Source organism: Macrobrachium nipponense, chromosome 13 (genome assembly GCF_015104395.2).
Source record: "Macrobrachium nipponense isolate FS-2020 chromosome 13, ASM1510439v2, whole genome shotgun sequence".
Classification (NCBI taxonomy): domain Eukaryota; kingdom Metazoa; phylum Arthropoda; class Malacostraca; order Decapoda; family Palaemonidae; genus Macrobrachium; species Macrobrachium nipponense.
In genome coordinates this window covers 1-27452 of record NC_087206.1, presented here as the reverse complement: position 1 = coordinate 27452, position 27452 = coordinate 1, and the positions used below count along the sequence as shown (strand labels likewise).

The 27452-nt window shown below is 40.1% G+C and overlaps 1 protein-coding gene across 1 annotated transcript in view; it reads right to left on the bottom strand.

Annotated features, from left to right (window-relative positions):
- Window positions 1-24715, bottom strand: part of LOC135225579 (DNA-directed RNA polymerases I, II, and III subunit RPABC1) — a 31318-nt gene extending 6603 nt beyond the window's left edge. The window contains exons 1-2 of the mRNA XM_064264857.1: window positions 24423-24715; window positions 9485-9589 (exon numbers count right to left, since the gene is read on the bottom strand). Coding sequence (XP_064120927.1) covers window positions 9485-9589; window positions 24423-24665 — 348 coding nt within the window. The 5' untranslated portion in view covers window positions 24666-24715. The remainder of the gene's footprint in view (window positions 1-9484; window positions 9590-24422) is intronic.
- Between the last annotated feature and the right edge of the window lie 2737 nt (window positions 24716-27452).

Here is a 27452-nt window from a genome sequence, read left to right as displayed (position 1 = left end):
ACACAAATGTAGATAACTACTTACTGGAGGCAGCATTGAAGTCTCCATGAATATAGATCACTACTTACTGGAGGGAGCATTGAAGTCTCCAGGTCACAGATTACTATATACTGGAGACAGCATTGGAGTCTCCTGTTGGAGACTTGAATGCTGTCTCCAGGAAGTAGTAATCTGTGACCTGGAGATTACAATGCTCCCTCCAGTAAGTAATAATCTGTGACCTGGAGACTTCAATGCTGTTTCCAGTAAGTAGTTATCTATTTCCCTGGAGACTCCAATGCTGCCTCTAGTAAGTAGTTATCTGTGACCTGGAGACTTCAATGCTGCCTCCAGTAAGTAGTTATCTGTGACCTGGAGACTCCAATGCTCTCTCCAGTAAGTAGTAATCTGTGACCTGGAGACTCCAATACTGCCTCCAGTAAGTAGTTATCTGTGACCTGGAGACTCCAATACTGCCTCCAGTAAGTAGTTATCTGTGACCTGGAGACTCAATACTGCCTCCAGTAAGTAGTTATCTGTGACCTGGAGATTCCAATGCTGTCTCCAGTAAGTACTTATCTGTTACCTGGAGACTCCGATGCTGCCTCCAGAAAGTAGTTATCTGTGACCTGGAGACTCAATGCTGTCTCAGTAAGTAAGTTATCTAGTTGACCGGGAGACTTCAATGTGTTCTACCAGTAAGTAGGTTACTGTGACGGGAGGATTCCAATGCTGTCTCCAGTAACGTAGTTATCTGTGACCTGGAGATTCCAATGCTTTGTCTTCCAGTAATAGTTATCTGTGGACCTGGGAGACTTCAAGCTGTCTCCATAAGTAGTTATCTGACCTGGAGATTCCAATGCTGTCTCCAGTAAGGTAGTTATTCCGGAACCTGGAGACCTTCAAATGTGTCTCAGTAGTAAGTTATTCGTGACCTTGGAGATTTCAATTGCTGTTTCCAGTAAGTAGTTATCGGTGGAACCTGGAGATTCCAATGCCTGTCTCCAGTAAGTAGTTATCTGTGACTGGAGATTCCAATGCTTGTCCTCCAAGTAATAGTTATCTGTGACCTGGAGACTCCAATGTTGCCAGTAAGTAGTTATCTGACCTGGAGGACTCCAATGATGTCTAATAAGAAGTAGTTATCTGTGACCTGGAGACTTCAATGCTGTCTCCAGTAAGTAGTAATCTGTGACCTGGAGACTTCATCGTCAGTAAGTGTTAATTCTGACCTGGAGATTCCAAATGCCTGTCTTTCCAGTAAGTTAATGTTTATCGGTGACCTGGAGACTCCATGCTGTCTCCAGTAAGTTGTTATCTGTGACCTGGAGATTCAATGCGTCTTCCAGTTAAGTAGTTTATCTGTGGAACTGGAGGATTCCAATGCTGTTCCAGTAAGTACTTATCTGTTACCTGGGAGACTCCATGCTGTCTCCAGTAAGGAGTTATCTGTTGACCAATGGAGACTTCAATGCGTCTCCAGTAAGTAGTATCTGTGACCTGGGGAGTTCAATGCGGGTCTCAGTAAGTGTTATCCTGTGACCTGGGAGATTCCAATGCTGTCTCCATAAGTAGTTATCGGTGACCTGGAAGATTCCAATTGCGTCTCCAGTAGTAGTTATCTGTGCTGTGGAGACTCCAATGCTGCCCCAGTAAGTAGGTTATCTGTGACCTGGAGATCCAATGCTGTCTATAGTAAGTAGTTAATCTTGGGACCTCGGAGACTTCCAATGCTGTTCAAGTCCATAAGTAGTTATCGTTTGACCTGGAGACGTTCAATGCTTGTCTCCAGTAAGTAGTTATCTGTGACCTGGAGATTTCCAATGCTGTCTCCAGTAAGTAGTTATCTGTGACCTGGAGTACTCCAATGCTGTCTCCAGTTAAGTAGTTATCTGTGGACCTGTGGAGACTTCAATGCTGTCTCCAGTAAGTAGTTATCTGTGACCTGGGAGATTCCAATGCTGTGAGTCCAGTAAGTACTTATCTGTTACCTGGAGGACTCCGATGCTGTCTCCAGTAAGTAGTTATCTGTGACCTGGAGACTTCAATGCTGTCTCCAGTAAGTAGTTATCTGTGACCTGGAGACTTCAATGCTGTCTCCAGTAAGTAGTTATCTGTGACCTGGAGATTCCAATGCTGTCTCCAGTAAGTAGTTATCTGTGACCTGGAGATTCCAATGCTGTCTCCAGTAAGTAGTTATCTGTGACTGGAGACTCCACCAATGCTGCCTCCAGTAAGTAGTTATCTGTGACCTGGAGACTCCAATGCTGTCTATAGTAAGTAGTAATCTGTGACTGGAGACTTCAATGCTGTCCAGTAAGTAGTTATCTGGGACCTGGAGATTCCAATGCTGTCTCCAGTAAGTAGTTATCTGTGACCCTGGAGATTCCAATGCTGTCTCCAGTAAGTAGTTATCTGTTACCTGGAGACTCCAATGCTGCCTCCAGTAAGTAGTATCTGTGACTGGAGACTTCGATGCTGCCTCAGTAAGTAGTTATCTGTGGACCTGGAGATTCCAATGCTGTCTCCAGTAAAGTAGTTATCTGTGACCTGGAGACTCCAATGCTGTCTTTCCAGTAAGTAGTTATCTGTGACCTGGAGATTCCAAATGCTGTCTCCATAAGTAGTTATCTGTTTACCTGGAGACCCGATGTGTCTCCAAGTAAGTTTTTAGTAATCTGTGACCTGGAGACTTCAATGCTGTCTCTAGTAAGTAGTTATATGTGACCTGGAGATCCAATGCTGTCTCCAGTAAGTAATAATCAGTGACTGGAGACTCCGATGCTGCCTCAGTAAGTAATAATCAGTGACCTGGAGACTCCGATGCTGCCTCCAGTAAGTAGTAATCTGTGACCTGGACGACTTTAATGCTGTCTCCAGTAAGTAGTATCAATTTCCCTGGAGAATTGCAATGCTGGTCTCCAGTAAGGTACTAAGTCTGGAACCTGGAGACTCCGATGCTGTCTCCAGTGAGCGTAATAAATCTGTGACCTGGAGACTCCGATGCTGTCTCCAGTAAAGTAGTTATCTGTGACCTGGAGAACTTTCAATGCTGTCTCCAGTAAGTAGTTATCTATTCCCTGGTGAATTCAATGCTGTCTCCAGAAGTAATAATCAGTTGACTGGAGATTCCGGATGCTGGCCTCCAGAAATTAGAATCTGGTTGACCCTGGAGACCTTTAATGCTGGTCCTCCATTAAGTAGTTATTAATGTTCCCTGGGAAGATTCCAATGCTGTTCCAGTAAGAAATAATCTGTGGACCTGGGAGACTCCGATCTGCCTCCGTAAGGTAATAATCTGTGACCTGGAGAAACTCCGAATGCCCTGTTCTCGACGTAGTATCCTGTTGGACCTGGAGACTCCACTGCCTGTCTCCAGTAATAGTTATCAATTTCCCTGGGAGAATTCCAATGCTGTCTCCAGTAAGTAATAAATCTTGACCTGGAGACTCCAATGCTGTCTCAAGTAAGTAGTTAAATTATTTCCCTGGAGATTGTCCATGCCTGTCTACATTTAAAGTAAATTAAAATCTGGTGAACCTGGAGGAGACTCCAATGCTGTCTCCAGAAGTAGTTATGTGACCTGGAGACTTCAATGCTGTCTCCAGTAAGTAGTTATCTGTGACCTGGAGACTCCAATGCTGCCTCCAGTAAGTAGTTATCTGTGACCTGGAGACTTCAATGCTGTCTCCAGTAAGTAGTTATCTGTGACCTGGAGACTCCAATGCTGCCTCCAGTAAGTAGTTATCTGTGACCTGGAGACTTCAATGGTGTCTCCAGTAAGTAGTTATCTGTGACCTGGAGACTCCAATGCTGCCTCCAGTAAGTAGTTATCTGTGACCTGGAGACTCCAATGCTGCCTCCAGTAAGTAGTTATCTGTGACCTGGAGACTCCAATACTGTCTCCAGTAAGTAGTTATCTGTGACCTGGAGACTCCAATGCTCCCTCCAGTAAGTAGTTATCTGTGACCTGGAGACTCCAATGCTGTCTCCAGTAAGTAGTTATCTGTGACCTGGAGACTCCAATGCTCCCTCCAGTAAGTAGTTATCTGTGACCTGGAGACTCCAATGCTGTCTCCAGTAAGTAGTTATCTGTGACCTGGAGACTCCAATGCTGTCTCCAGTAAGTAGTTATCTGTGACCTGGAGACTTCAATGCTGTCTCCAGTAAGTAGTTATCTACATCCTTAGAGACTTCAATGCTGCCTCCAGTAAGTAGTTATCTGTGACCTGGAGACTTCAATGCTGCCTCCAGTAAGTAGTTATCTACATCCTTAGAGACTCCAATGCTGCCTCCAGTAAGTAGTTATCTATATACCTGGAGACTCCATTGCCCTCCCCTCCCGTAAGTAGTTATCTGTGACCTGGAGACTTCAATGTTGTCTCCATTAACCTTAAACGCCGAATGGAAGTATTAAACGTCGAGTCAAAATGTCTCCCTTATGCCGAATGGACGTACCATACGTCGACTCAAAAAAGTATTTTTTAAAATTCGCGGAAAAATACTTATAGGCCTACCAGCCGAAAACTTTTGAATCACGCACCTTGGGGGATGCTGGGAGTTCACGGATCAAGGCGTTGTTTTGTTTACAATCGTTACGCAGGCGCGCAAGCGCGAATTTCTTTCTTATTGCACTAAAAAGTATCAGTGACACATCTCAAAAATTATTTTGTCACTTTGACATAATTTTTGCACCGTTTTAAATTATCCGTTACATGAAGTATTATATATTAAAATGTGCGCAATTTCATTTAAAATACAACAAAAAATACTCATGATTGTAGCTTTAATCAGTTTTGAAATATTTCCATATAAATAACGATAAGTGCCAAAATTTCAACCTTTGGTCAACTTTGACTCAACTGAAATGGTCGAAAAACGCAGTTGTAAGCTAAAACGCTATTATTTTAGTAATATTCAACTATTTACCTTAATTTTGCAACAAATTGGAAGTCTCTAGCACAATATTTCGATTTGTGGTGAATTTATGAAAAAACTTTTTCCTTACGTCCACGCGGGTAACTCTTCCAAAAAAAAATCATACATGCGATTGTGGTAATGTTTGCACCATTTTAAAATTAGCAATTACATAAAGTTTTATATATGGAAATGTGCGCAATTTCATGCACAATACAACTAAAATCTACCCATGGTTGTAGCTTTTATCAGTTTGAAAGTATTTTCATATAAAAAATGATAAGTGACAAATTTTCAACCTTCTGTCAATTTTGACTCTACTGAAATGGTCGAAAAAACGCAATTGTAAGCTAAAACTCTTATATTTTAGTAATATTCAATCATTTACCTTCATTTTGTAACAAATTGGAAGTCTCTAGCACAATATTTTGATTTATGGTGAATTTATGAAAAAAATAACATTTTCCTTACGTCCGCGCGGGTAAACTCTTCCGAAAAAATCATACGTGCGATTGTGTAATGTTTGCACCATTTTAAATTAGCCGTTACATAAAGTTTTATATTTGAAAATGTGCGCAATTTTATGTAGAATACAACAGAAAACAATTGAAGGTTGTAGCTTTTCTCATTTTTGAAATATTTGCATATAAATCACGATAAATAGAAAAAAAAACCACATTCAGTCAAATTTGACTCTACCGAAATGGTCGAAAAACGCAATTGTAAGCTAAAACTCTTATATTTTAGTAATATTCAATCATTTACCTTCATTTTGCAACAAATTGGAAGTCTCTAGCACAATATTTCGATTTATGGTGAATTTATGAAAAAAACTTTCCTGCCCTCCGTCCGCGAGGCGGATTCTCCGCCATAAATCTCCGAAATGAGTACATCGCATTCTCGGGAAATTTGCCCCGTTTCATATTAGGCATTTCATAGAGTTTTATATATGAAAATGTGCACAATTTCATGTAGAATAAAAGGAAAAATATTTGAAGGTTGTAGCTTTTCTAATTTCCGAAATAAATTGCATATAAAAAAAATTTATAAAAAAATTTCTACATTTGGTCAACTTCAACTCGTCCGAAATGGTCGAAAACTGCAATTGTAAGCAACTAAAACTCTTACAGTATCATAATATTCCATCATTTAACTTCATCTTGAAACAAATTCGAAGTCTCTATAACAATATTTAGATTTATGTGAATTTTTAAAAAAAAATATTTTTTTACGCCCGCGCATTACAAATTCATGCATCATTTGTGATAATATTTTCTCTGTGTTGCTTTTATTGTTTTACAATGTGTTATATACCAAGATGATCGCAATTTAGTGTACATTACAAAAAAAAAAAGTAACTTGTTACCTTTAACCGTTTTGTGCACAGCGCGATTTGAATACAATTATATATGAAATTTCGTTTTTGCGTTATCATATATCGCATTATTTATATATGATGATGATAATTTTTTTCATTTCTGATGGTTGCATACTAAACTTCAGCCAATGACAAAAAAAGGAGCCAAAAATTAACTCTTAATCTTGAAAACTAAGAGCGCTGTGTTTTTTTGAAAAAAAATATTTTTTCCGCTTCTGCGCTCACTCCGAAACACCTCCGGCACACGGGAGACAAATTTTTTTTTTACCGCTTCGGCGTTTAAGGGTTAAGTAGTTATCTGTGACATGGAGACTTCAATAATGCCTCCAATAAGTATTTATCTGTGACCTGGAGACTTCAATGCTGCCTTCAGTAAGTAGTTATCTACATCCCAAGACTCCAATGCTGCCTCCAGTAAGTAGTTATCTATATACCTGGAGACTTCAAAGCTGGAGAATCAGTAACGGGGGTGGGTGAGGCGTTGGTTAAACGGAGTCTCATTTAATTTGATCCAAATGAAAAGGAAAGCAAAAATCGACACTGATGCTCTAATTAGGGAAGGGTCAGGATGATACAAAGCTGCAATTACTGGAATCAGGAACAATGCTTGTTAAACATGAAAAAGAATGAATAACAATTATAGTGGATGTAGCCAAATGAACTACGTGTTCCCTTTAAGATTAGCTTGGTGCTCATTTTCACAAACAAAAAACTAATAAAATTCAGTTTTAATTAAAATTTTATTAAAAATAAAAATAAAATTAATGGACAAGGATGCAAAAATAGCAAAATGTATCTTGAATTCATTGAACTGACGAATCCACGGGATCATAAATAGTTGACAAATTCGCGACTGAAGCAACAAGAAATCCAGTCATGAATCCCACGAGAACAAAAGGCTGAAATGAAAACTCATATCGACTGCAAACTATTCCTTTTTATCCACTCTTGGGTTGGTATATAAGGACCATCAGGGTGGTTAAGGTGTGTTGTTACTTGGATGACAAAAGTTAAATACCGGCTAGAGAAATTTCCATCTAGGCTACTCTGGTGAGAATTGGCTCGAATAAAAAAAACAAGTATGAGTGACAACACACTGGATACATTAGTTCATACTTTTTCCCAAAAAACCTTCCACATCGTAACCTGTCAATGGCTATCACAGTTGCCTTTATGAAATTATATTTATAGGTCTGGGTATTTGCGGTTTATAATTTCATTACTTTATAAATACGTAGATGGATTGTGTAAATCCAAAGCGTATTTCCATTCAAATTACGTTCTGAAATTGACACCTAATAATGATCTACCATGAACAAAAGTAGGATCCCAGCAAGCGCCTGCACAGCCACACCTGAATGGAACAAAAGTTGACGATTATGGTTAATAAGGACTGAATGTGATTTTTACCATTGCTATTTTTATTGCTCTGTTACTATATTATTTTTCTATTTGTTTAACATCGACTCAGTTCACTGGTAATGTGAACTATTATTCGTGTATCATTAACATATTGTCTACAGTAGTGATTAGAAAATATGAACATTGGCATCCGATGTAGAGCATCCGCAAACATGTATAGTATTTGCTGTTGTCCATTGGATTAATAAAGGACCTTCCTCGTGGTAGCCTTAGACGAGGTTGAGTTGACGTCACGCTCTCGACCTGGCAGAAACTTATTTTGGGTCAGCGCTGACAAGACCTCCAATACTCTTTGGACCTTGAGTTGAACAATATTAACAAAATAGTAAATGAAAGAACAAAGCTTTTCACAATAAAACTTATCAAAAATGATTAACAAAATCATTCATCATTGCGGTGATATACAGCAAACTTGATGTAGAGGGAGGTAGCATTTATATTTTTTAGGAATAATGAATGAATGATTTTAAGTTATCGTGCGTCGTGGTATTGTTGAGGAGAGAAGAAGAGACAGTAAAATCTTTACTATAATATATACATAAAAGCAGTAGCAATTCACATAAAAAATATTTCACAATAAATTTAACATAATGATAAAACATGAAAACAAACGCAACACGGTAAAAAAAAAACACTTGCTCGAGTCAGTGTTCGGTGCGCTGAGTGAGAGAGAGAGAGAGATGACGAGAGAGAGAGAGAGAGAGAGAGGAGAGAAAGAGAGAGAGAGAGAGAGAGAGAGAGAGAGAGAGAGAGAGAGAGAAAACGGCTCTGCTTGCCATTGACTTATCTGGGATGATTATTCCCCCATTTCTTTCACTTACACTTGATCTGCGCAAATCACTTTTATTTTTGTTACGGTAAAATACCAATCTAGTGATAATTGCTTTTTACGATATTTTTACTATTGTAAAAGTAACTCAGCTCTGTAATAAACAAACAGGCGGCGCTTTCAGCTTCTGCGTGCCTTCGATTATTTGTTTAAACGGCTTCCTTGTGAAAAGTTATTTTATTTCACTTTTCTTTTCTTGCATTCTTGACTTATTACTTATTTGTTTGTAAAATCCTCATGTTTTTTTTAAGTCTGCTGTTTGCCAACAGTAAGTTGATGTAAGTGTAAACACGCTAATTACTCTCTCTCTGACACAATCGGACACACACACTATCGATTCCTTTAATTATCTTTGTACCTAATGTGAATAAAATGTATTTTGTTATCAACCTTTGCATACTGTAATCAATTCGGTTTGCTCAAGAGGGTTCCCGTCTCTCCTCCCTCCATCCCCCAGCTGGCCGGCACCATTTTTACCAAACAGTTTGTAAATTGTACATAGAAAAAATAAAATTGAGAAAATTTTACTTCATATAACGTACGGTTTCATTACTTTACACTCTTGATTCAACTTTTGAACACATTAATAATAGAAAAAATGTGAAAAGGGGGACTTTTTGGGTTGGCTGGAACGAATCATCCTGATTCCCTTTATTTCTTATGGGGATATTTGTTTCATATTTTGAACAGCCTTCTGGAACGGATTAAGTTCGAAATACGAGGTACTACTGTACTTATCTAAATGGACCTAAAGGCATGAGTGCATTCAGCTTGCAGACAATCTTCTAAGTGATACTTGGGGATGGAATGTTCGTGATTTCGTGAGGAATCATGAATGAGGCAATGGTATAAATGATGGTTTTGTTTTTGACCACTGATACACTAAACATGACCCAAGTTACCTATCCAAACCAAAGAATACACACAATTTCACATAAAAACATGAAAATCATTCTGACCTGCTTTGCTGAAGGTGACATTCCTGCTTGTACAACTATAATTGCTCTTTGAATGTTTTCTTCCTGCATACGGGTACAATACGTTTTAATAGTTCTTACACCAACCTGAAAAACATGAATTTTTAAATTGTGACATAAATGCTGCTTCTATGAACCAATCCAGCAAAACTTAAGCCTCTAGCTAAATAATGAAATAGGAAATAACACACAACAATTACAAGCTGTTCAGTGACAGTGAAAATTTCTCAATGCTGCAAAGTTACTAAATTTGTTATCAATCAAATACAAGCCACACAATATTATGGAAGCAGAGGTACTAATCACAAGCCTTCTCATATCATTATTGAAAGTTTTATTGACTCTACTCAAAAGTCTTACTGTGTAGATAAAGAGCACAATGGGACAAGCCTCAAGTACAATATTTGTAGAAACAAGAAGAGCTCTTGTTCCTCTCCTTTACCCTTGGTTTGCTTCTGCACAGTCAATTCCTCTTGAAATACCAATTTAACAATAAAATTTTCAAGAACTTCCACAGTCCGAAAATGCAAATCGATTTTACTCATGCATATCGCTAACTGGGTAACAGCCACTACGAGATGTCGTTCCTGAGCCTTGGTGCGAGACATCTCTCTGAACTCAGACCAGATTGGTGTTATGTAGTAGCTGCTACTCTACAAACCATGTTTCACATAATCTAATATCATTAATGTAATGACACAAACCTCAGATGAAAATACCTCCTATTATTTTAAGTTTCTACGAAGCCACATTTCTGGATTCAAAGGCTGGCCAGAAAGGATATATTGATAATTAAAAGGTGGAAATGAGGGCTAGAGCAAGAAAGAAAACTATGGCTGCTGGACAGGATCAGGCCAAGGGGGACAGATGAAATGTTAAAAGGGTTCAACAAGTATTTTGAGCCAAAATGATGTAACAAAGACCCTTTGGTAACCCCCATTTAAATTTCTCATGTAGAGCAGACTCAAGGCAGCAACCCCCTACAACATAAGCATCCATGATGAGTAATTGTTGGGAAGGATAAAACAAAAGGTGGATCTATTTTTCAACAAGTTAGATCCCTCTTCCCTGCACTATAATTTATGCCTGCATATTGGCTACACATAAACCAATCCCCTGTCCCTGACAGCAACTCGTATGAAGGTTTTACTATTTAGATGGACTTCATCATCCTTAGAAGATCCATGTTTAATAAGAGAAAAAGTAAAAAAATGGAGGGTACAATATTGAAGTACAGTTCAGGAAATTTATCACAGACAGTATATTTTGGCCACAGACCATGAAAGAGGTTCATTACCTAATCTGATTCCTGGAAAATATTGTTACAGACAGTAACTGTTCTTACATTAACAGACTTGCAACCATTCCAATATTTAGCAAGCCTATACTAATCTAAATGAGAAGAATATGATATTAATTGTATGTGAATGAGTGCTCTGGAGTGAATAGAGATTGAGAGGAAACTAGTAAATATGTTCTACATTTTTGCATTGATAGTCCACCATATATATGGAAGTGCAACACTGGTATTTAACAAAATATATATAATTTTACTTTTTAAAGGATACTTAAACAAATCACCCCAAAAACCTTGCTAATGACAAGGTGCTTGTGTTAGACTAACCCTTCTATGCATCAGTTTTATTTTTAAGAGCTTTATTCTTAAATGTCCTTCCTGATGGACGACTACAGTAAATTTTCTCAGTTTCCACTTAAAGGATCAGTAGCTCACTTTGAATTTTCATAACCCTGCAATCTACAGACAATGATGATATCTACAGTTAATATTTGCATAGTCTTATAAACAAGTTTTCATTGGCAACACCTTGTAAGTGTTCAAGTTCCACAATGAAATTTATTTGAGATGAATCTTACCTACTGTTAAATTAGCTATATCTCCCCGCTGAGTCAGCATTCAAACAAAAATTCGAATGGCTGCCCGGATGACTGTCTAGTTTACCTGTTCTCCACCAGGTGAGTTTCGAATGTTTTAGCTCTTGTCAGAATTCTCCTTGCCGCCATTGCGGCTAGGCGACTGTTGGTATTCTATGAAGTTTGGCTGTTTTACACTTGTTTATGGTATTATTTCATTTTCCTAGGATATCTTCCAGCGGAAGTAAAACCAATAACATCAGGCTATGTAGGAATGTTTTGGTGTAACCAGGATGGTAAAATTGGAAGTTTATCAACATTCCTTTGTACTGGCAGGGGTACAGGGTGTGATTTTGGAACTACTAGATGTGAAGAATGTAGGGAATTGTTCTGAGAAATTTATGCCTGAATATGTCAGATATAGGAAGACTGGAACTAATAGATTGCAAAGCAATTAGTTAGATCAGGGCTTAAACCTGTCAGGCTATCCCTACTCAGACTAGGCATTTTAGTAGGCTAGTATTGACTTCCATTGTAGCTCCGCCTTCTACTCCCCATTCGGTTCAGGAAAAGCGTAACGAGAAGTTAGAAAATTAACCTATTTTTAGTTCTAATACAATTTTAATTTAGTTCGTGACGGGAACGTTCCGAATCCCTCCAGTGTGCGCTCATTTTCGCATTTCCTGTTAAAAGTCAGGTGTTGGTGCCCTCGTCTGTAAGTAGCCCGAGCCTAGGACTGCCCTGCGACAGTTGGAAACGTCCGCTGCCAGGGAACCGGGTCGGTTCTCGGGACGATGGGATTCTGTGCCCTCCAATACCTACTTCGCCCTTTTCATGATCTGAATCTCGTTTAAAGTGTTCGCCAAAGGACCATTAAAGAGTTCACATAAGGACCGTTTCCGTAAGCGTTAATGCTCGCTCCTTAGGCGCATTATGTCATCTTCAACACCTAGCTTGAGGTGTTAGCATGCAGGGGCTTAATAATATATGATACGTATAGGTGTAGACATTTTATTGAGATGATAATGTATCTGTAGCGAGTTTTACATATTTAGATATGTCGACTCGGTCGACTGTTTATCTCTCATGTTTTGGTTATTCCAAATTCTAGTATGCTAGCATATTCCTTTTTCTTCGTAATGCTTGTGTTTGTTCTTTGCGTGCTTCCTCTCCGGCTATTGGCAAATCTCTTACTACTGCCTCGATTAATGTTTCTCTTTCAAGTCTACACTGTCTGTAGTATCTACAGTTCTCGTCGAGTTAGATAATCTAGCTTAACAGATTTCTTACTTAGTTTCATATAGGAATGCTTTCAAGTATGTACGATCGCTTTCGGACGAGGTGGGAGCTTTGTTGTAACACCTCTCCCACCGCCTTCCACTTTTGGCGCTTCGTTCTCTCTCCTGTTGACTCGTGCGGACTGCGGACCAGGGTTCCCAGACGTATGATAATTATCGTACGAGTGTACGAGTAGTACGGTAATTTGACCATCTGTACGATAAACGATTATTAATCAAAATGCGATAATTTGAAGAGATTTGGTACGTTAATTTGGTGTGATACATCGGGGAACCCTGCTGTGGACATTGTTGACTCGTGTGAACGCAGTTGACTCGTGCTGAGTGCGGACTTGGCTGAGTCCCGAGTCGCTTAAACTGTCTTGTTCTCAATGAGTCGTCATGGATTCGATACAGCACTCAGCTGCTGTCACCTCTTATCGACAAGTGTCACTTTTTGTCGCCAAGGGGTGCGGAGAATGAGCAATCCTTTAAGCTCTTTGTTTACCTCCTGTCGGCAGCTGTCTCCTCCCGTCGCCCGCTTACGGAAGAAGAGTTTAAATGGAGTTGGAGGAACTCGTTTGGGCCTGTCGACGTTTGTTGCCATAATACGCCTTGCTGTATCCTCATTTTGTTGAGGATAGAGGCCACATAGAGAATATATCTTAATTGTCTTAGCATATTTTGGCGCACTCTAAATAATGGAGAAGAGAACCAGCGCTTTCTCCAATTTGAGAGCATTTCGTAACTTTTCTCGTCCTCGGACACAATCTCCCTTTGTCTGCCTTGGCTTGTCGTCTGGTCTTTTAAAGTCGCGGAGAGCCGAATGCCGACTTTTTCTGTACAACGGTTATTAGTCCTTTAACCGTCTTTAATAGGAGGTTCGCTTTCTTTCTCTTTCCTGTGGGGAAATAAACTCGAGACTGACAGACATGGCCAAAATGATCTTTCATAACTTTGGATGATCGGAATGCTGGGGGGAGAGTAAATGGCCTTTGCTGATGTACAGTCCTGTTCAGGTGCAGGATTGTCATCAGTTTATCATTTTCATTTCATTCCTCATTTTTCCATCTAGCCATACTTTCATTTCAGCGCTGAATGATCTTATAGGTCCCAGCGCTTGGGCTATGCCTTAAATTCCATAATCCATCCATCCGACAGACATACTGATGGATTTTCAGTCTGCTTGAGTTATTACCTTTTATATACGTTGTCTCACCTCTGCGACTTCTTAGAGAGGTGGAGACGCCAACCAAGCCGGAGTTTTAGCGAGGAAACAAGTAACTAAAACAATTAACTTTTTTCTGATGCTGCAGGGTAATGTCCTCATGCTTATACTCACTCTGTTTGGAAGAAGTCAGAACACTTTCGCTTACTGTCTGATTATGCAGTTCGGGATTATCTATTGGTAGTCTTATTTTATACCTTTCGGGGATAAGTGCAGATTCAGGTTCTGGGATGTGGACAATTGCATCCTCCTAACATACATGGAGAGACTTGGGACCAGCATGTTATATGCTGGAGACGGTGAAGGGCAGTTGTGATTCTTTGTGATTGTCCTCCACTGGTTTATTCTCTTTCTTATAGCTTCCCTTGTCTTCAGCAGAGATCTCTCATAAGTCTCTTTTAGTAGGAGATTGTATATAGAGGGAATGATGGTCCAAGGGTAGTTGTTTAGGAAGACACCCATAAGGAATTGGAGATATTCTTGGACATTTGGAGACTGAATAATAGTAAGTGTCTGCCCATATACTTGTTGGTTTTCTAGCATGGTTTTAGTGCCTTTCCAAAGAATGGTCAGACTTGTGGTACACATGCAGAATGTATTCATTCCACTTACCATACATCCAGTCATGCAAGTTCCTTCAAAGGGTTTTTACTAGAAGGCATTGCTGTTCTGTGCACTTTGGGTTAGTGTGCAGCCCTCTGTAAGTTATGTCAGGGACTTGTTGCCCATTGGTAGATGGTGTCGACTTTAGGAGCAAGACACTTCTACTGAATCAGTTATTCAAGTTAGCCCACTCTGTCAACAGGATTCCAAAGACCAAGGACCTGTTGCTTCTGGCCCAATTTCTATGCACTATATTGTTAATTCTTTATATCCCCATTCTTATCTATGGGGATGATATTTAATTATGCATGCTTGTCGGTCAAGATGAATAGGCATGTGCCGCTTGAAGATTTTAGACAGGAAAGAAACTTCCTATATGGTAAGGGCTTTTCCTCATTAGGAAACATGGCCTTATGGATTATTTTCAGATAATCATGGTCAATTAATGTATGGTTTCAGCGTAAGAATTACGACTTACAAATAACTTTAATTAAATTTGTAAATAATCCAGAACCAACTTTGGCTCCAGGACTGTAGGAGGGACACTTTAACCAGGAATCGTCCATTTGGTTCTTAAACCTAAGTCCAAGTTTTGGTCTTTTCCCTCTGTCATGCAACACAGAGTTTAACTAGTGTCATTAACCTTTCATGCAACATAGAATGGTCAACTACACCTGGTAAAACTTTTTAGATGTCAGGGCAGTGGAAGGACATCAGGATGCTTAGCAGGTTTATTCCCGGTCAGAAACAAAGTCTTTGTGGGAAGTTTGCTGCTTTGAGTGAAATGAAACAACATATTGGTTTGATCATTCATTCTGTGGAAGGACAGTGTTTTAGCAATTGGGGATTCAGGAAGAACAACTGCCTACAAGGGCCCTGACATCCATAAGTTTGGCACTGGGGTGGATTTAAGGAACACTCATTTAGCTTCCTACCATGTAGATGAACAGGGACAGCCAAATGATTACTACTACTTTGTTGGCCCTCAGGCTTGAGGAGTGGACATTTCCTTAAATTTTGCCTAATTCAGACTCATAGGCCTGCCCCTTGTATCTACTCTGAATTCTATTGAGCAATTTTATGTTCAAGAATTGCTTAGTCTCCTGAAGAGCACTTGTAGCCTCAGGGCAAAACTTTCCAGAATTTCCAATGCTCTTGGTAAATGTCTCATTCTTCCGTTGAGAAGAAATCAACTCTACTACACAATTCCATAAAGTTCCATTTACATAGGCATCTCCTTAACTGCTTGGAGAGGTTAGAATGTCCCCTCCCAATAATAAGATTTTCAAGTTATCATAGGATCTGTCCTTAATTTAAAACTGCCATGGCCTGGGGTCAGAAGCAGTGGTCTGTGTGTTGCTGAGGGTACCATTCTGGAGGAATTTTCAGCACTGGAACCTTGTAGACGTCAATGTTTTCTGTTTAGAGGAGATAAGACTTTTCACTGTCTACTTCCAAAGTTATCGTTCTATACGTACTTTCCTCAGTATTGCATCAAGTACTTTTAGATCTTGCTGAGGACCAGCACTGTAAGGTGTTGAGATTGAAGCCCCTTCAGCTCTATATCAGTCTCTCTCTGGAGTTTAGATGCGGGTCTAAACTTTATCTCAATTTACTGTAAAAATGATATTGTTATGATACAATATAGTTTTATACATATTTACCTGGCAGATATATACTTAGCTATAAACTCCGTCGTCCCGACAGAAATTCAAATTTCGCGGCACACGCTTACAGGTAGGTCAGGTGATCTACCGCCCTGCCGTTGGGTGGCAGGAATAGGAACCATTCCCGTTTTCTAATCAGATTTTCTCTTCCACCTGTCTCTTAAGGGGAGGCTGGGTGGGCCATTTAATTGTATATATCTGCCAGGTAAGTATGTACAAAACTTTATTGTATCATAACAATATCATTTTTGTACATTCAACTTCCCTGTCAGATATATACTTAGCTGATTGGCACCTTTGGTGGAGGGTAAGAGACAGCTAATTACTGAATAGACAGGTAAACAACATACGTTGTAGGTAATAAATAAAACCTTGGTTCCTACTTGATTAGGTGGAAGACTTCATGGCTACTGCCTAGCCTCAAGAGCCTCAGCGAGGTAATGACCTCATGCTAAGAGTTCTTGTGGGTCTGTCAATGGGGTCTTATCCGCTTACTCGACAGAGCCTGAGGATTTTTTGTCAATGGGTGCTATTCTACTTATATGACAAAATACTTTGCCTAATGACATAATCGAGGAGCACAACACCGATCCCGATCACCTGATCCTAACACGAGGGTAAGTATTGAGATTGAAAGGAGTTATCCCCAAACTCCTTTCAACCAACCATAAAAACTCGAACATTAAATAATTAAAATTTAACTAACTAATTAAGGATCAGTATAGGCTCCCTGTCCCAGCAACGTATCCGCAGACACGCATAAACCAAGAGAGAAAGATCTCTCGTAGGTTATTCTGACATCCTTCGAGAAATGGGAAGTCAACACAGAGTTGCATCTCCAGTATGTGGCAGCTAAAATGTCCTTAATTGACCTATTCTTATGGAAAGAAAGAGAAGTCGCAACGGCTCGCACCTCCTGCGCTTTAACTCTCAGCTGCTTGAAGGAATCATCAGGGCACTTATTGCGTACTTCGGAGATCACACTTGTCCCAAAGAAGGCCAGGGCGTTCTTTGATATGGGACTCGTCTGGGTGGCGCCTTGCGCCTGGCTGTAGCTTCGTGCCTGGCTGGCACCACGCGCCTGACTGGCTCCTAGCGCCTGGTTGGCGCCTCGCGCCTGGCTGGCTCCTCGCTGGCGCTTTGCGCCTGGCTAGCGTCATGCGCCTGCCTGGCTCCTAGCGCCTGGCTACTATCGTCTGGTTGGCACCTCGCGCCTGCCTGGAGCTTCACGCCTGGCCGGAGCCACGCGCCTGGCTGGCGCCTCGAGCTTAATAAAGTCTCGCGCCTGGAAGGAGACTCGCTCCTGACCAGGGACTCGCGGTTGGCTGGCGCCGAGCAGCTGAGAAACGGCTCGCACCAGGAGCGCGGCTGGCACCTGGCAAAGAATCCTCTTTCCACTGGCGACAGACGTCTGACAGTAGACTGGAGGTTGTCCGACGACTCTTGACTAGAAGGAGCCTCCCGCCTGGAAACGGACCTCGTATATCGCTGGCTGGCACTTTTGATCGGAAGGGGAAGAAGGCTCGTTCACTAAAAATCTCGAGCCTCTTGCTTCCGAGGAGTAGAAGAGAGGCACTTGGAGCATGGAACGTCCAGTAGGGGAGAGGATCTCCTAATGGGACAAGAGAGAGAAGTATTCCTCCGAGGAGGATCCTTCGTGAGTACTTCCGTCACTGACGAGATTTACTCCTGTATGTTAAGGAGGATTTTCGTTGCAGAATCTTCCCTCTCCTTGTCTGAAGGAGGGGAAGGAGATCTGGAAGTCGAAGATGACTCAGAGCCGAAAGCAGGCGAAACCAGGGCTTTCTTGGCTCTCTTCATATCCCTATGAGCACCTTCTGGGAAGCGCTTCGGGTCCCTCACCGCACACCAAAGACTCCGCAGGCAATCGTTAAACCGTTTCTTCTTCTGAAGAAAAAACTTAAGCGCCCTGACTGGGCAAAGAGACCTTTCTATCTCTTTCCCTACTAAATGGGAAAGTCCCTTGACTTCAAAGCTCTGAGCCAGGGATAGAAGGGTTTTAGTTCTTTGCCAGAAATAATGGCTGAAAAGAACAAATCGCCAAGTCTCCTTCGAATCCGATGCAAGAATCCAATGCAGGAAGTTCACTTGTCCTCTTGGTAGTTGCGAGGGCTAAGAGAAAAATGCATTTCCTCGTAAGATTCTAAAAGAAGCTTGATGAGGAGGTTTAAACTTGTCGGAAAAGAGATCTGAGGACCACGTACGTCGAGATTCCAACTTGGAGTACGTGATGTCCTACTCTTGGTTGTCTAGAGGGATCGTATAAGATCATGAAGATCTTTGTCCTCTGCTATCTTTAGGCCCCTTGTAAAGACAGCGGAGAACCTGCTACTGTATCTTTTGAAAGTAGATAAAGCCAAAAATGATTCTTCCCTCAGAAAGGGAAGAAAACAGCAAAGTAAGTCACAGAGGTATTGGAAGAGGACAGTTTCTTTAATGTGCACTGCAAGAAAGGTAGCACTTCTTTGCCTTGGCAATGACACTTGCCATTAGCCTTGAAAAAAAAACTCTCCTTCCGGTCAACTTCTCGACAGTCTGCCTGTAATCAGACTCAGAGTGGAGAGGTTTTGAGGTACCTCTCGAAGTGAGCCTGTTAGAGAAGATAGACTCTCTTGGGAAGGGCCCTTGGAAAGTGCTGTAGGAATGACGTGACCTCTGTGAATCCAGCCACTCGAAGGCCAAAATGGGGCGAACAGTGTCATCCTCACTTCCTCTAACACCAGCTATTATCTTAATAATTCTCCTAAGAATTAGAATAGGGGAAAAAATACTAACATCTATCCCCCTTCCATAATAAAGGACGGCGTCTACTGCTACCGCTCTTGGAACGAGAATAAGGGAGCAGTCTAGAGGAAGCCTCTTCGTCTTCAACATTGCGAAGAGATCTATGAAAGGACATCCTCAAAGTTTCCACAACTCTCGACAAACATCTAAGCGAAGATTACTCAGACGTCAGTAGATGCTGCCATCGATCGAGAAGATCCGCACGGACGTGCAGCATCGAGCAACGAACCTCTTGAGGGTCGTTACGTTCCGTGCCTGTGTTCAAAACAGGCTCTCTCTCGTTAACGAGAAAAGGGACAAAGAGAGAGAGAATCTCGATACTACTTGAGATATGAGAGAGCTGTGGAATTGTTCGAGTTGATCTAATAATTTCGTCCCCCCATGGGATCGAATTGCCGTCCAGTTGGACGGGGAACGAAATCAGGAAACGGACAATGACGCTACCGAGCCTGCTATCCGAGAGGCTATTGGAACCCTTAGCCAAAAACTCGGTCTATCGAGGAACTGGAGAGCCAACCGTATTGTTTCCAATTCTTTAGACTAATTGCCAGTACCTTAGTACCTCTGTCAATATGCCTGGCACCAATTCGCTATCACCAGAGGTGATCCTTGACCTATTGAGAAAGTTTCAGAAATATTTCTAGAACTTAGATTTATTTCAGTTTTCCGGTAGGAAAAAACTGTAGAGGTCTGAATTGCAGTCCATTAAGGGAAACAAACTTCTCCCTCGAGGAAATGGTCCCCAGAAGACCCATCCATTCCCTCACTGAGCATGCTCCCTTCCCTAATAAGGCTGTGCTTCGCATAAGCATGAGAGCAATATATTATAGTGCTATGCTGCGGTAGACTCGTACAGAATTCAGTTACAGTGCGGTAAACAGCACCGAAAAGGTGTAAGAGGTATCTCTGTTGAAAATTTCTGAGCAAAACGAAGACAATGTTCATTCATGCTTGCTATAATTTCCCTCAACACGAGGCTAAAGTTCGTGATTGTAGGGTAGAGATACGGTTAATCAGTCAATCCCGCAGGAGAGAGAGATATAACCGACCGCGCATGGCAGCGAATCAGCTGGTACTGCGTAGGTCTACAGTGACAGCTATGTTTGCCGTCTCGCACTATTCTTCCTGAGTTGCCAGCTACTCCATTCTACGAAGGAACAGGTTAATATTATTATCGAGCAGAAGGAAACTCTCGAGAAGGCATATTTAAGCGAAACAGACTTCGCCAAATACAGAAGCTGAGTTGGTGTTGTCGTAACAATACCTGTAAGCATTGTCTTTACACCAGAAACTCCTGGAAGGCTACAAGGAGTACTGATAAAAAGAACTTAGAATACTAGTCCTTTCGGTTGCCATCCGTAGAGGTAACTACGGTATACGTATATGACTTGAACCATACAGTAGTAAAATAACGCAAAGTTATTTTACTTGTACACTTGTACAGCTAATTCTCTACTCCATTCTTTCCTCGATAAGGAAGAGAGAGAATGGAAACTACTGTCTTCGTTCTTTTCGACAAGAGAACGAATTAGTATTAGCCGAAGGAGATCCTCAAGTGAGAACCGAGGACCCAAAAGGACAGCTCAAGCTTCCTATGCTATTGGACTTAAGACTTCAAGGACGTAGTCTACAAGTCTATTACCTGGATGAGCCTCTAACCAATGAATGAGAGCTCTTCCGAATCTTGTCCAAGAGAGCTTATACGCTTACGCGATAAAAAGTTATTGAGATCTTTGTCAATGAGAACTAACCCATTTACGATACAAAGAGTATACATTTTATGTCAATGAGGTGTTACGCACTTACTTGACAATACGTTTAATATCTCACAAAAGAAGGAAAACGCACTTACATGAGAGAAAGTAAATCCAGGAATTCGCGTAAAGTCTTCTCGATTTCCACAGAAATCGAGGAAGGGGCAGGATTCCTGTTCAGAGATTGTGCTTTCGGAAGGAAGGACTTTAATGTTCCCCTTTGGCAGCGCAGTCCCGAAATGCAGAAGAGGTGTTTAATGACACCAAAATCTGCTTAAAGTTTTCTAGAGTCTTTTTCTAGATGCCAGCTCTCCAGAACCAACCTGACTACCTTATCCATGCAGGTTGGATAGTTATAGAGAGAAAAAAAAGAGTCAGGGCCCCGAGATGTCTTCATGCTCGTAACCAAAGAACGAGGAGAAGGAGGGGCGGCCCTACAAAAAGAGTCTCCAAACTCTTGCATTAGCAAAGCAGCTGAGGATTCAAATTCCAAAAGTGTAGCATCCCTCGGAGATTCTTAGTCAGAAATCTCCTGGAAGTCTTGCCTCGTCATGATGAGGGAAGATATGAACTGAAGGAGAGAGCCTAAGCTGAGAGGAACTGCCTGTTACAGCAGTCCTCTGTAAATTGGAGAAGGGCTTCTCACCTGTCCAAAGAGTTAGGAAGGAGACTCGTGAATATCCTGACAAAGGCGACGGCTGCCTGTGCGACATCTTGCATCTTTGTCTGGATAAGGTTGATCCTGTGAGAAGTTGATACAGGAAGAAGCCTCTCTATTGGCTGTCGGCTTGCGTCTAGAGGAAAACTCTCTATCGTAAGCTGATCAAGGAGATCCTGGCGCCTCGCACCTGGATAGCGCCACGCGCTTGGCTGGCGCCTAGCGCCTGGATGGCGCTACGCGTTAGGATGAAGGCTCGAGCCCGGTAAGACCCTCGTGCCTGGCTGGAGCCTCGCGCCCAGTTGGAGCCTAGAGCCTGGCTGGCGCCTTGTGCTCTTTCCAACTTAGCTTAAAGAGCGCGACTGTTCGGCCGAGTTCCATCCGCGCTTGGGCGAAGCGGAAACGGAAGACAAGAAGAATTCTCTGCGGATGCCTTTGTAATGGCTATCCTTGGCAGTCTGGGACGCCACAGATCCTGCTGAAGGGACGCCTGATCGGTGGGGATTCTCCGTAACCTCCGTAAGGTTTTCGACATACCTTCTCCTTTGGGCCTGGGAGCTTGGAAGAGGTCTAGGCCTGGGAGTGAGACAGAGCCGATCAGACGCACCCTCCACTGCATTGGGAACACTAAAATCACTGTCCACTTGCACTGTGCTTATCTTTAAGAGTTCGCATTTTGAGCTCTATCCTTCTGAGTCTTCAAAGCTGCAATTTCCACAGAAGGATTGCAGTTTCCGTGAAGGTAGAAGGTGAAAATACTGTATGTGAGGATTCAACAACTACTTGTATAATAGGTGCTAATACACTAATTGGCTCGTAGTACGAGACTCACTAAAGCTTCTCGAGGAAGCTTTTGTAGCCCTATGCTTTTCTAACTTCCTTAAGTAGGAAGTTAGAGTCTTTCAATCTTCCTCACTCAATTTTACACAATTCTTACAAGTCTTAGTGAATGAATATTAATATTCCCTACACTAGCGAAAGGTGTGAGGGTCTACCGGAGCATTCGGTAGTCTCACTCTAACGTTCTCTTCTTCAAACATTTTGATAAAAAAGTTAACAAAAGCATATGCCAAACCAAAGATCCAATACTTCACCAAAAAAGACAGCCCAGAAGATCGATGGCGATGAAAAACGAAAATCAAGTCAGGAGGTACCAACAACGATGTTGCGGGCACCGGCGACAGAGAAAATCTGATTAGAAAACGGGAATGGTTCCTATTCCTGCCACCCAGCGGCAGGGCGGTAGATCACCTGACCTACCTCTAAGCGTGTGCCGCGAAATTTGAATTTCTGTCAGGACGACAGAGTCTATAGGTAAGTATATATCTGACAGGGAAGTTGAATGTACAAAACCTTTTATTTAGCAGTGGTTAATAAGTAGTAAATTTGCTGTAAACAACCTTCTTTAAGCTGGTGTAAGGGAATGCTATTTTAGCTTTCTGCCTTAGAGCTGAGAGTGATGTTAAGGCTATGCTTTACAGTTCCCTGTAAGAATTCCAATCTAACCCTTTTGGGGGGGGGAGGAAACTTCTCTATCCTGCTGAGCATTTAAATTTAAAGGTTAATCCTAGAACATTTTCATCATCCTTTTAGAGACCTTGAACATCTTTGTCAAAGTTAAATGCTGGAAGAGGCAAAATTAACCTTTGGTTTTGTGGTTTTAAGAAAAACAGATGTTGTGGTCAAAGGTTAGCCTGGAAGAGGCAAAAATCAACCTTTTGTTTTGTGGTTTTAGAAAACCTAGAATGTATTTGTGAAGGTTAAGCCTGGAAGAGGCAAAGTTAACCTTTTGTGTTATGATTTTTAGAAACTTTGTCAAGGAACACAAGGTCCTCTGTGACATGATGGATATGCTAGTGCATGAGAACTAGCTCCATATCTTCTACCTTATTGAAGTTAAACATTCATAATGTGAGCAACAGTTCCAACTTCATTTAGTGTTAAGTCAATTTGTCGCTCCAGAATAGGATTGATGTGTCACAATAGAAGTACAATTCAGTTTTTGCCTGATCACTACCTTAAGTATACAGAATTGTGTTGGAAAACAGTAAAGCCCTTAATCCGCTACTAGTAGTGGGTAGTCTTATCCTGAACCGAAAAAGAGCAATTCTTCAGGCTCTTTTGTTTAAGTCCCGGGGTTTTAATATTTTGGGGAGCGTGAAGGTACAAATTTTGCATAGGAGCGTACCTTTATATTGTAAAGGTATTCTTTTAAAGTGACTGTCATTTGATAGGGCTTTAGGACCCAGGCACAGGGGTCCCTCATACCGCTTGCGTTTCATGCTGGCCGAATCAAAGCAGTTTTCTCCGCAAGGCTACTCTTTGCTGCATATGTATGAGAGCCTTGCTCCCTGAATGGAATCCAACTTCTGGTGGCAGTAAAGTCCACCAAGGATTCCAGATCAGGTGAGAATGTTTTGGGTTTCGTATAAGTAACCTTTAGCTCGAATGGCTGAGCGGAATTTTGTCTAGCTGCCCTACCACCCACCCTCCTCTTCTTCCTAATGTGGGAATCAGCTAATTTAACAGTAGGTAAGATTCATCTTAAATACTAATATAAATTTTCATAATAAAATTTATTATTTGGATACTTACCTACTGTTAAAGTAGACCCACCCAGCCTCCCCACAACTTAGTGGGCTGCCAAGGAGAATTCTGATAAGAGCTAAAACATTCGAAACACACCTGGTGGAGAACAGGTAAACTAGACAGTCATCCGGGCAGCCATTCGATTTTTTGTTTGAATGCCGACTCGCCTAATCGGCGGGGAGATATAACTACTTTAACAGTAGGTAAGTGTCCAAATAATAAATTTTATGAAAAATGATATTGTTAGAATACAATAAAGTTTTGTACATACTTACCCGGCAGATATATACTAAGCTGGAAACCAAGAAATAGTACCAGGGAAATTTACAAACATAGCTTCATATATACAGAACTACTGTAATGTAATACAATCCTTTTAGTTAGATAATGAAAAAAAAAGTGTGATTATGAAACCATGCACCAAACCTTAGTAAAGAAAAAAATGGTTTTACCAAACCAACACAAACCTTTGGCTCATCTGGAAAGAAGACAAACATCTGATCTGTGGGATCATCGTTGTGAGCAACTAGCACAATGAGATCAGAGCGAGCTGGGTGTCTTTCTGATGGCTTTGCTCCAAACTGTTCTTTGAATTGGTCTAAAGTTTGATCTAACTCATCTTGCGTCACTAAATATCCACGATCATGACACAACTGCATGATGGTTTTGCGAATTCTCCATAACTTGTAGGTTTCAGCTTCATCATCCATGTTGAGAGGAACTCACACTCCTAGGGAAAGACAGACACATGAAAACTTTTTGAAATATTCTCATAACTCTTAAACAGAAAACACATTCATGATGATCAAGTTATTTAACTTTGTGAGAGCCTGCTCATTTAAATGAAAACTGTCTGATTGTTGATAATTTGCTTTAGGTTTCCAAATATCAATCATCAATGACCAATTGCATTATGAGGTACTTACAGCAACTTGGTACGACTCTTCAAAGCAGCTACCTATATCTAAAACTTAAATACATAATGCACTGAGAAAGGTGTATTAGTAAAGTAACTTCAATAATCCTAGCCTAGTCAGACTTTCAGAATCATTGACAGAGAGCCAAACTGATCTTGCCAACCCCTTGATCTGGTCTGATAAGTAGAGGTTAGTCTACAGCACAGGTGGCCAGACTTTTGGACTCCAAAATCTACTCTAAAGATTGCAACTCTTTTCCGATCTACCACACTACATATCAGATAATATGAAGTGGAAAAAAAATTCAAATAGTGCCATAGTATGATAAAACATGAGTACAATTACCTCATATATATATATATATATATATATATATATATATATATATATATTATTTTATATTGCTACTTTCAAAATGCATATATCTCCTCTGTGACTGTATAAAATGTTATGTAGAATTGTGCAACATTTTTTCAGATTCCTAGATAGCTTAGAGATAGGATGTTTTTAAATGTGTGTTCAGATTTCGCATAACATAATGTAAAAGAATATATATATATATATATATATATAGATATATATATCATATATATATATATATATATATATATATATATATATAATGTAGAATGTAAAAAAGAGAGAGATTTTCTTTGTCCGTTCGATACTACGATTGTTTCCCTATTATGTCAGCACTTTGAGATTAGAGGGTCTCCGAGATCCGTTTGCTTTCCTAATCTGTCAACACGTTTAATAAGTGAGCTCCAGACTTCATTTGTGTTTTGGGAATCTGTCATCAAGTGAGATAAGGGGTTCTCCTTCGTGTCGATTAAGTAGAGTATGTGTCTTTTTTTTAACAGAATTGTCTCATACGCGTACGTCTTTGCCGAGTAGCCACGTGCAGGTTACACATTTTTGTACAAAAAGTTGTGTAAGATTTTGAAGCTTCTGGAAGAGTTATTGCCCAAAAACGTTTTGTGGTCATCTGCCCTGTCCAGTTTTCCGAAGGAAGAAAGAGATTCATTATATCTTAGAACCGCGAGGCGTTCAATCTCTCTCTCTCTCTCTCTCTCTCTCTCTCTCTCTCTCTCTCTCTCGCGACATCCTTGAGATTATATTAACGTAACGCAAATTGGTCACTCGTAACTTGGGAATTTCATATTTCATATTTCTTAGAGTTTATTTAGTGTTAAATAGTGTTTTTGTGGAATCTGAACATTGTTTTGTAACGGCGCCTGGTTTTTGGTAAAGTGAAACAAGCCTGCAGAAAGAAAGAAATTGGTATACCAAAAAGGTAAAGTGTGTTATATTTTTATTAGTTGCAACTAATATCTAATGGTTATGATGGTTTGGTAAGAAACTAATAACGGATAGGAACAGTGGTTAACTAATAACTAATAACAGATGGTTACGAAGGTTTGGTAAAAACTGATGGTTACAATGTTTTGAGTGAAAAAATTTACACTTTTACACATTGCAAATTTTTGTGTTTTGTGTTTGTTTCATTTTGTATGCATTTGTTCATTTTCTTGTTGAAGTGTGCCTTTTTATTTTGATACTGTCCACATTTTTCTGTATTTTCATTTGCATTGACAGTTTAATTGACTCAGTTATTTTCATTGCTTAATCATTGCACATTTAATTAAATTTAACACTTGTGAATTAATTTGCATTTACTTGGAATTCTTTTCAAGTTTAATTATTGTTTAGCACTTGAGAATTAATTTCAAATTTTCAATTATTGCCTAACACATTTGAATTTCAACTGAATTAATTTTCTTGAATTTTGTGATAAATTAATTTTGATTTAATTTTACTTAATTTGATTCAAGAATTAATTAAACTTTACTTTACTTTCAAGTAAAAGTAATTTTCCCTGATATTGTGAATTTCACCAATAAATGTTGAGTTTAATAATAAATTTTTGTATTTAAAAATTTTATAAGTGTTTTTTATTCTAACCAGTATATATTTGCATTTGATTATATTGATGTTAGGTAGAAACATAGAGTGGTAATTGATCAGCTCTCCTTCAATTTACTTGAAGTGACTTAGAACCAGGGAAGTACTTAGACTTCTGAAATCAGGGAAATACTTAGACTTTTAAAGTTGTTGATGGAGTGATGCCCTTTGATTATTTAATTACTTACAAGATTACCTCACACTTGTTTTTGATGAACTTAGTCTGATTTTCTGCAATACTGGTAAGTTGTTAAGGGATCACTGTTGCCTTTAGAGTATTCAGTCGTTTAATGCCTGTGATGAGGGTTCAGGTGTCTGGCTTTTGTGAGGTAACAATAAATGAATGGTAAGTGTAGTAACCAGATACTTGGCACTTTGTAACAATATATATATATATATATATATATATATATATATATATATATATATATATATATATATATATATATATATATATATATATATATATATATATATATATATATATATATATATATATATATATATATACTTGGAGAAGCGTATGATTCAGTATGGAAAGATGGAATGTGGAGAGTGGCAGAACACTATGGTATACCACTGAAAGTGATAAGGATACTAAAGAACTGGTATCAAGGT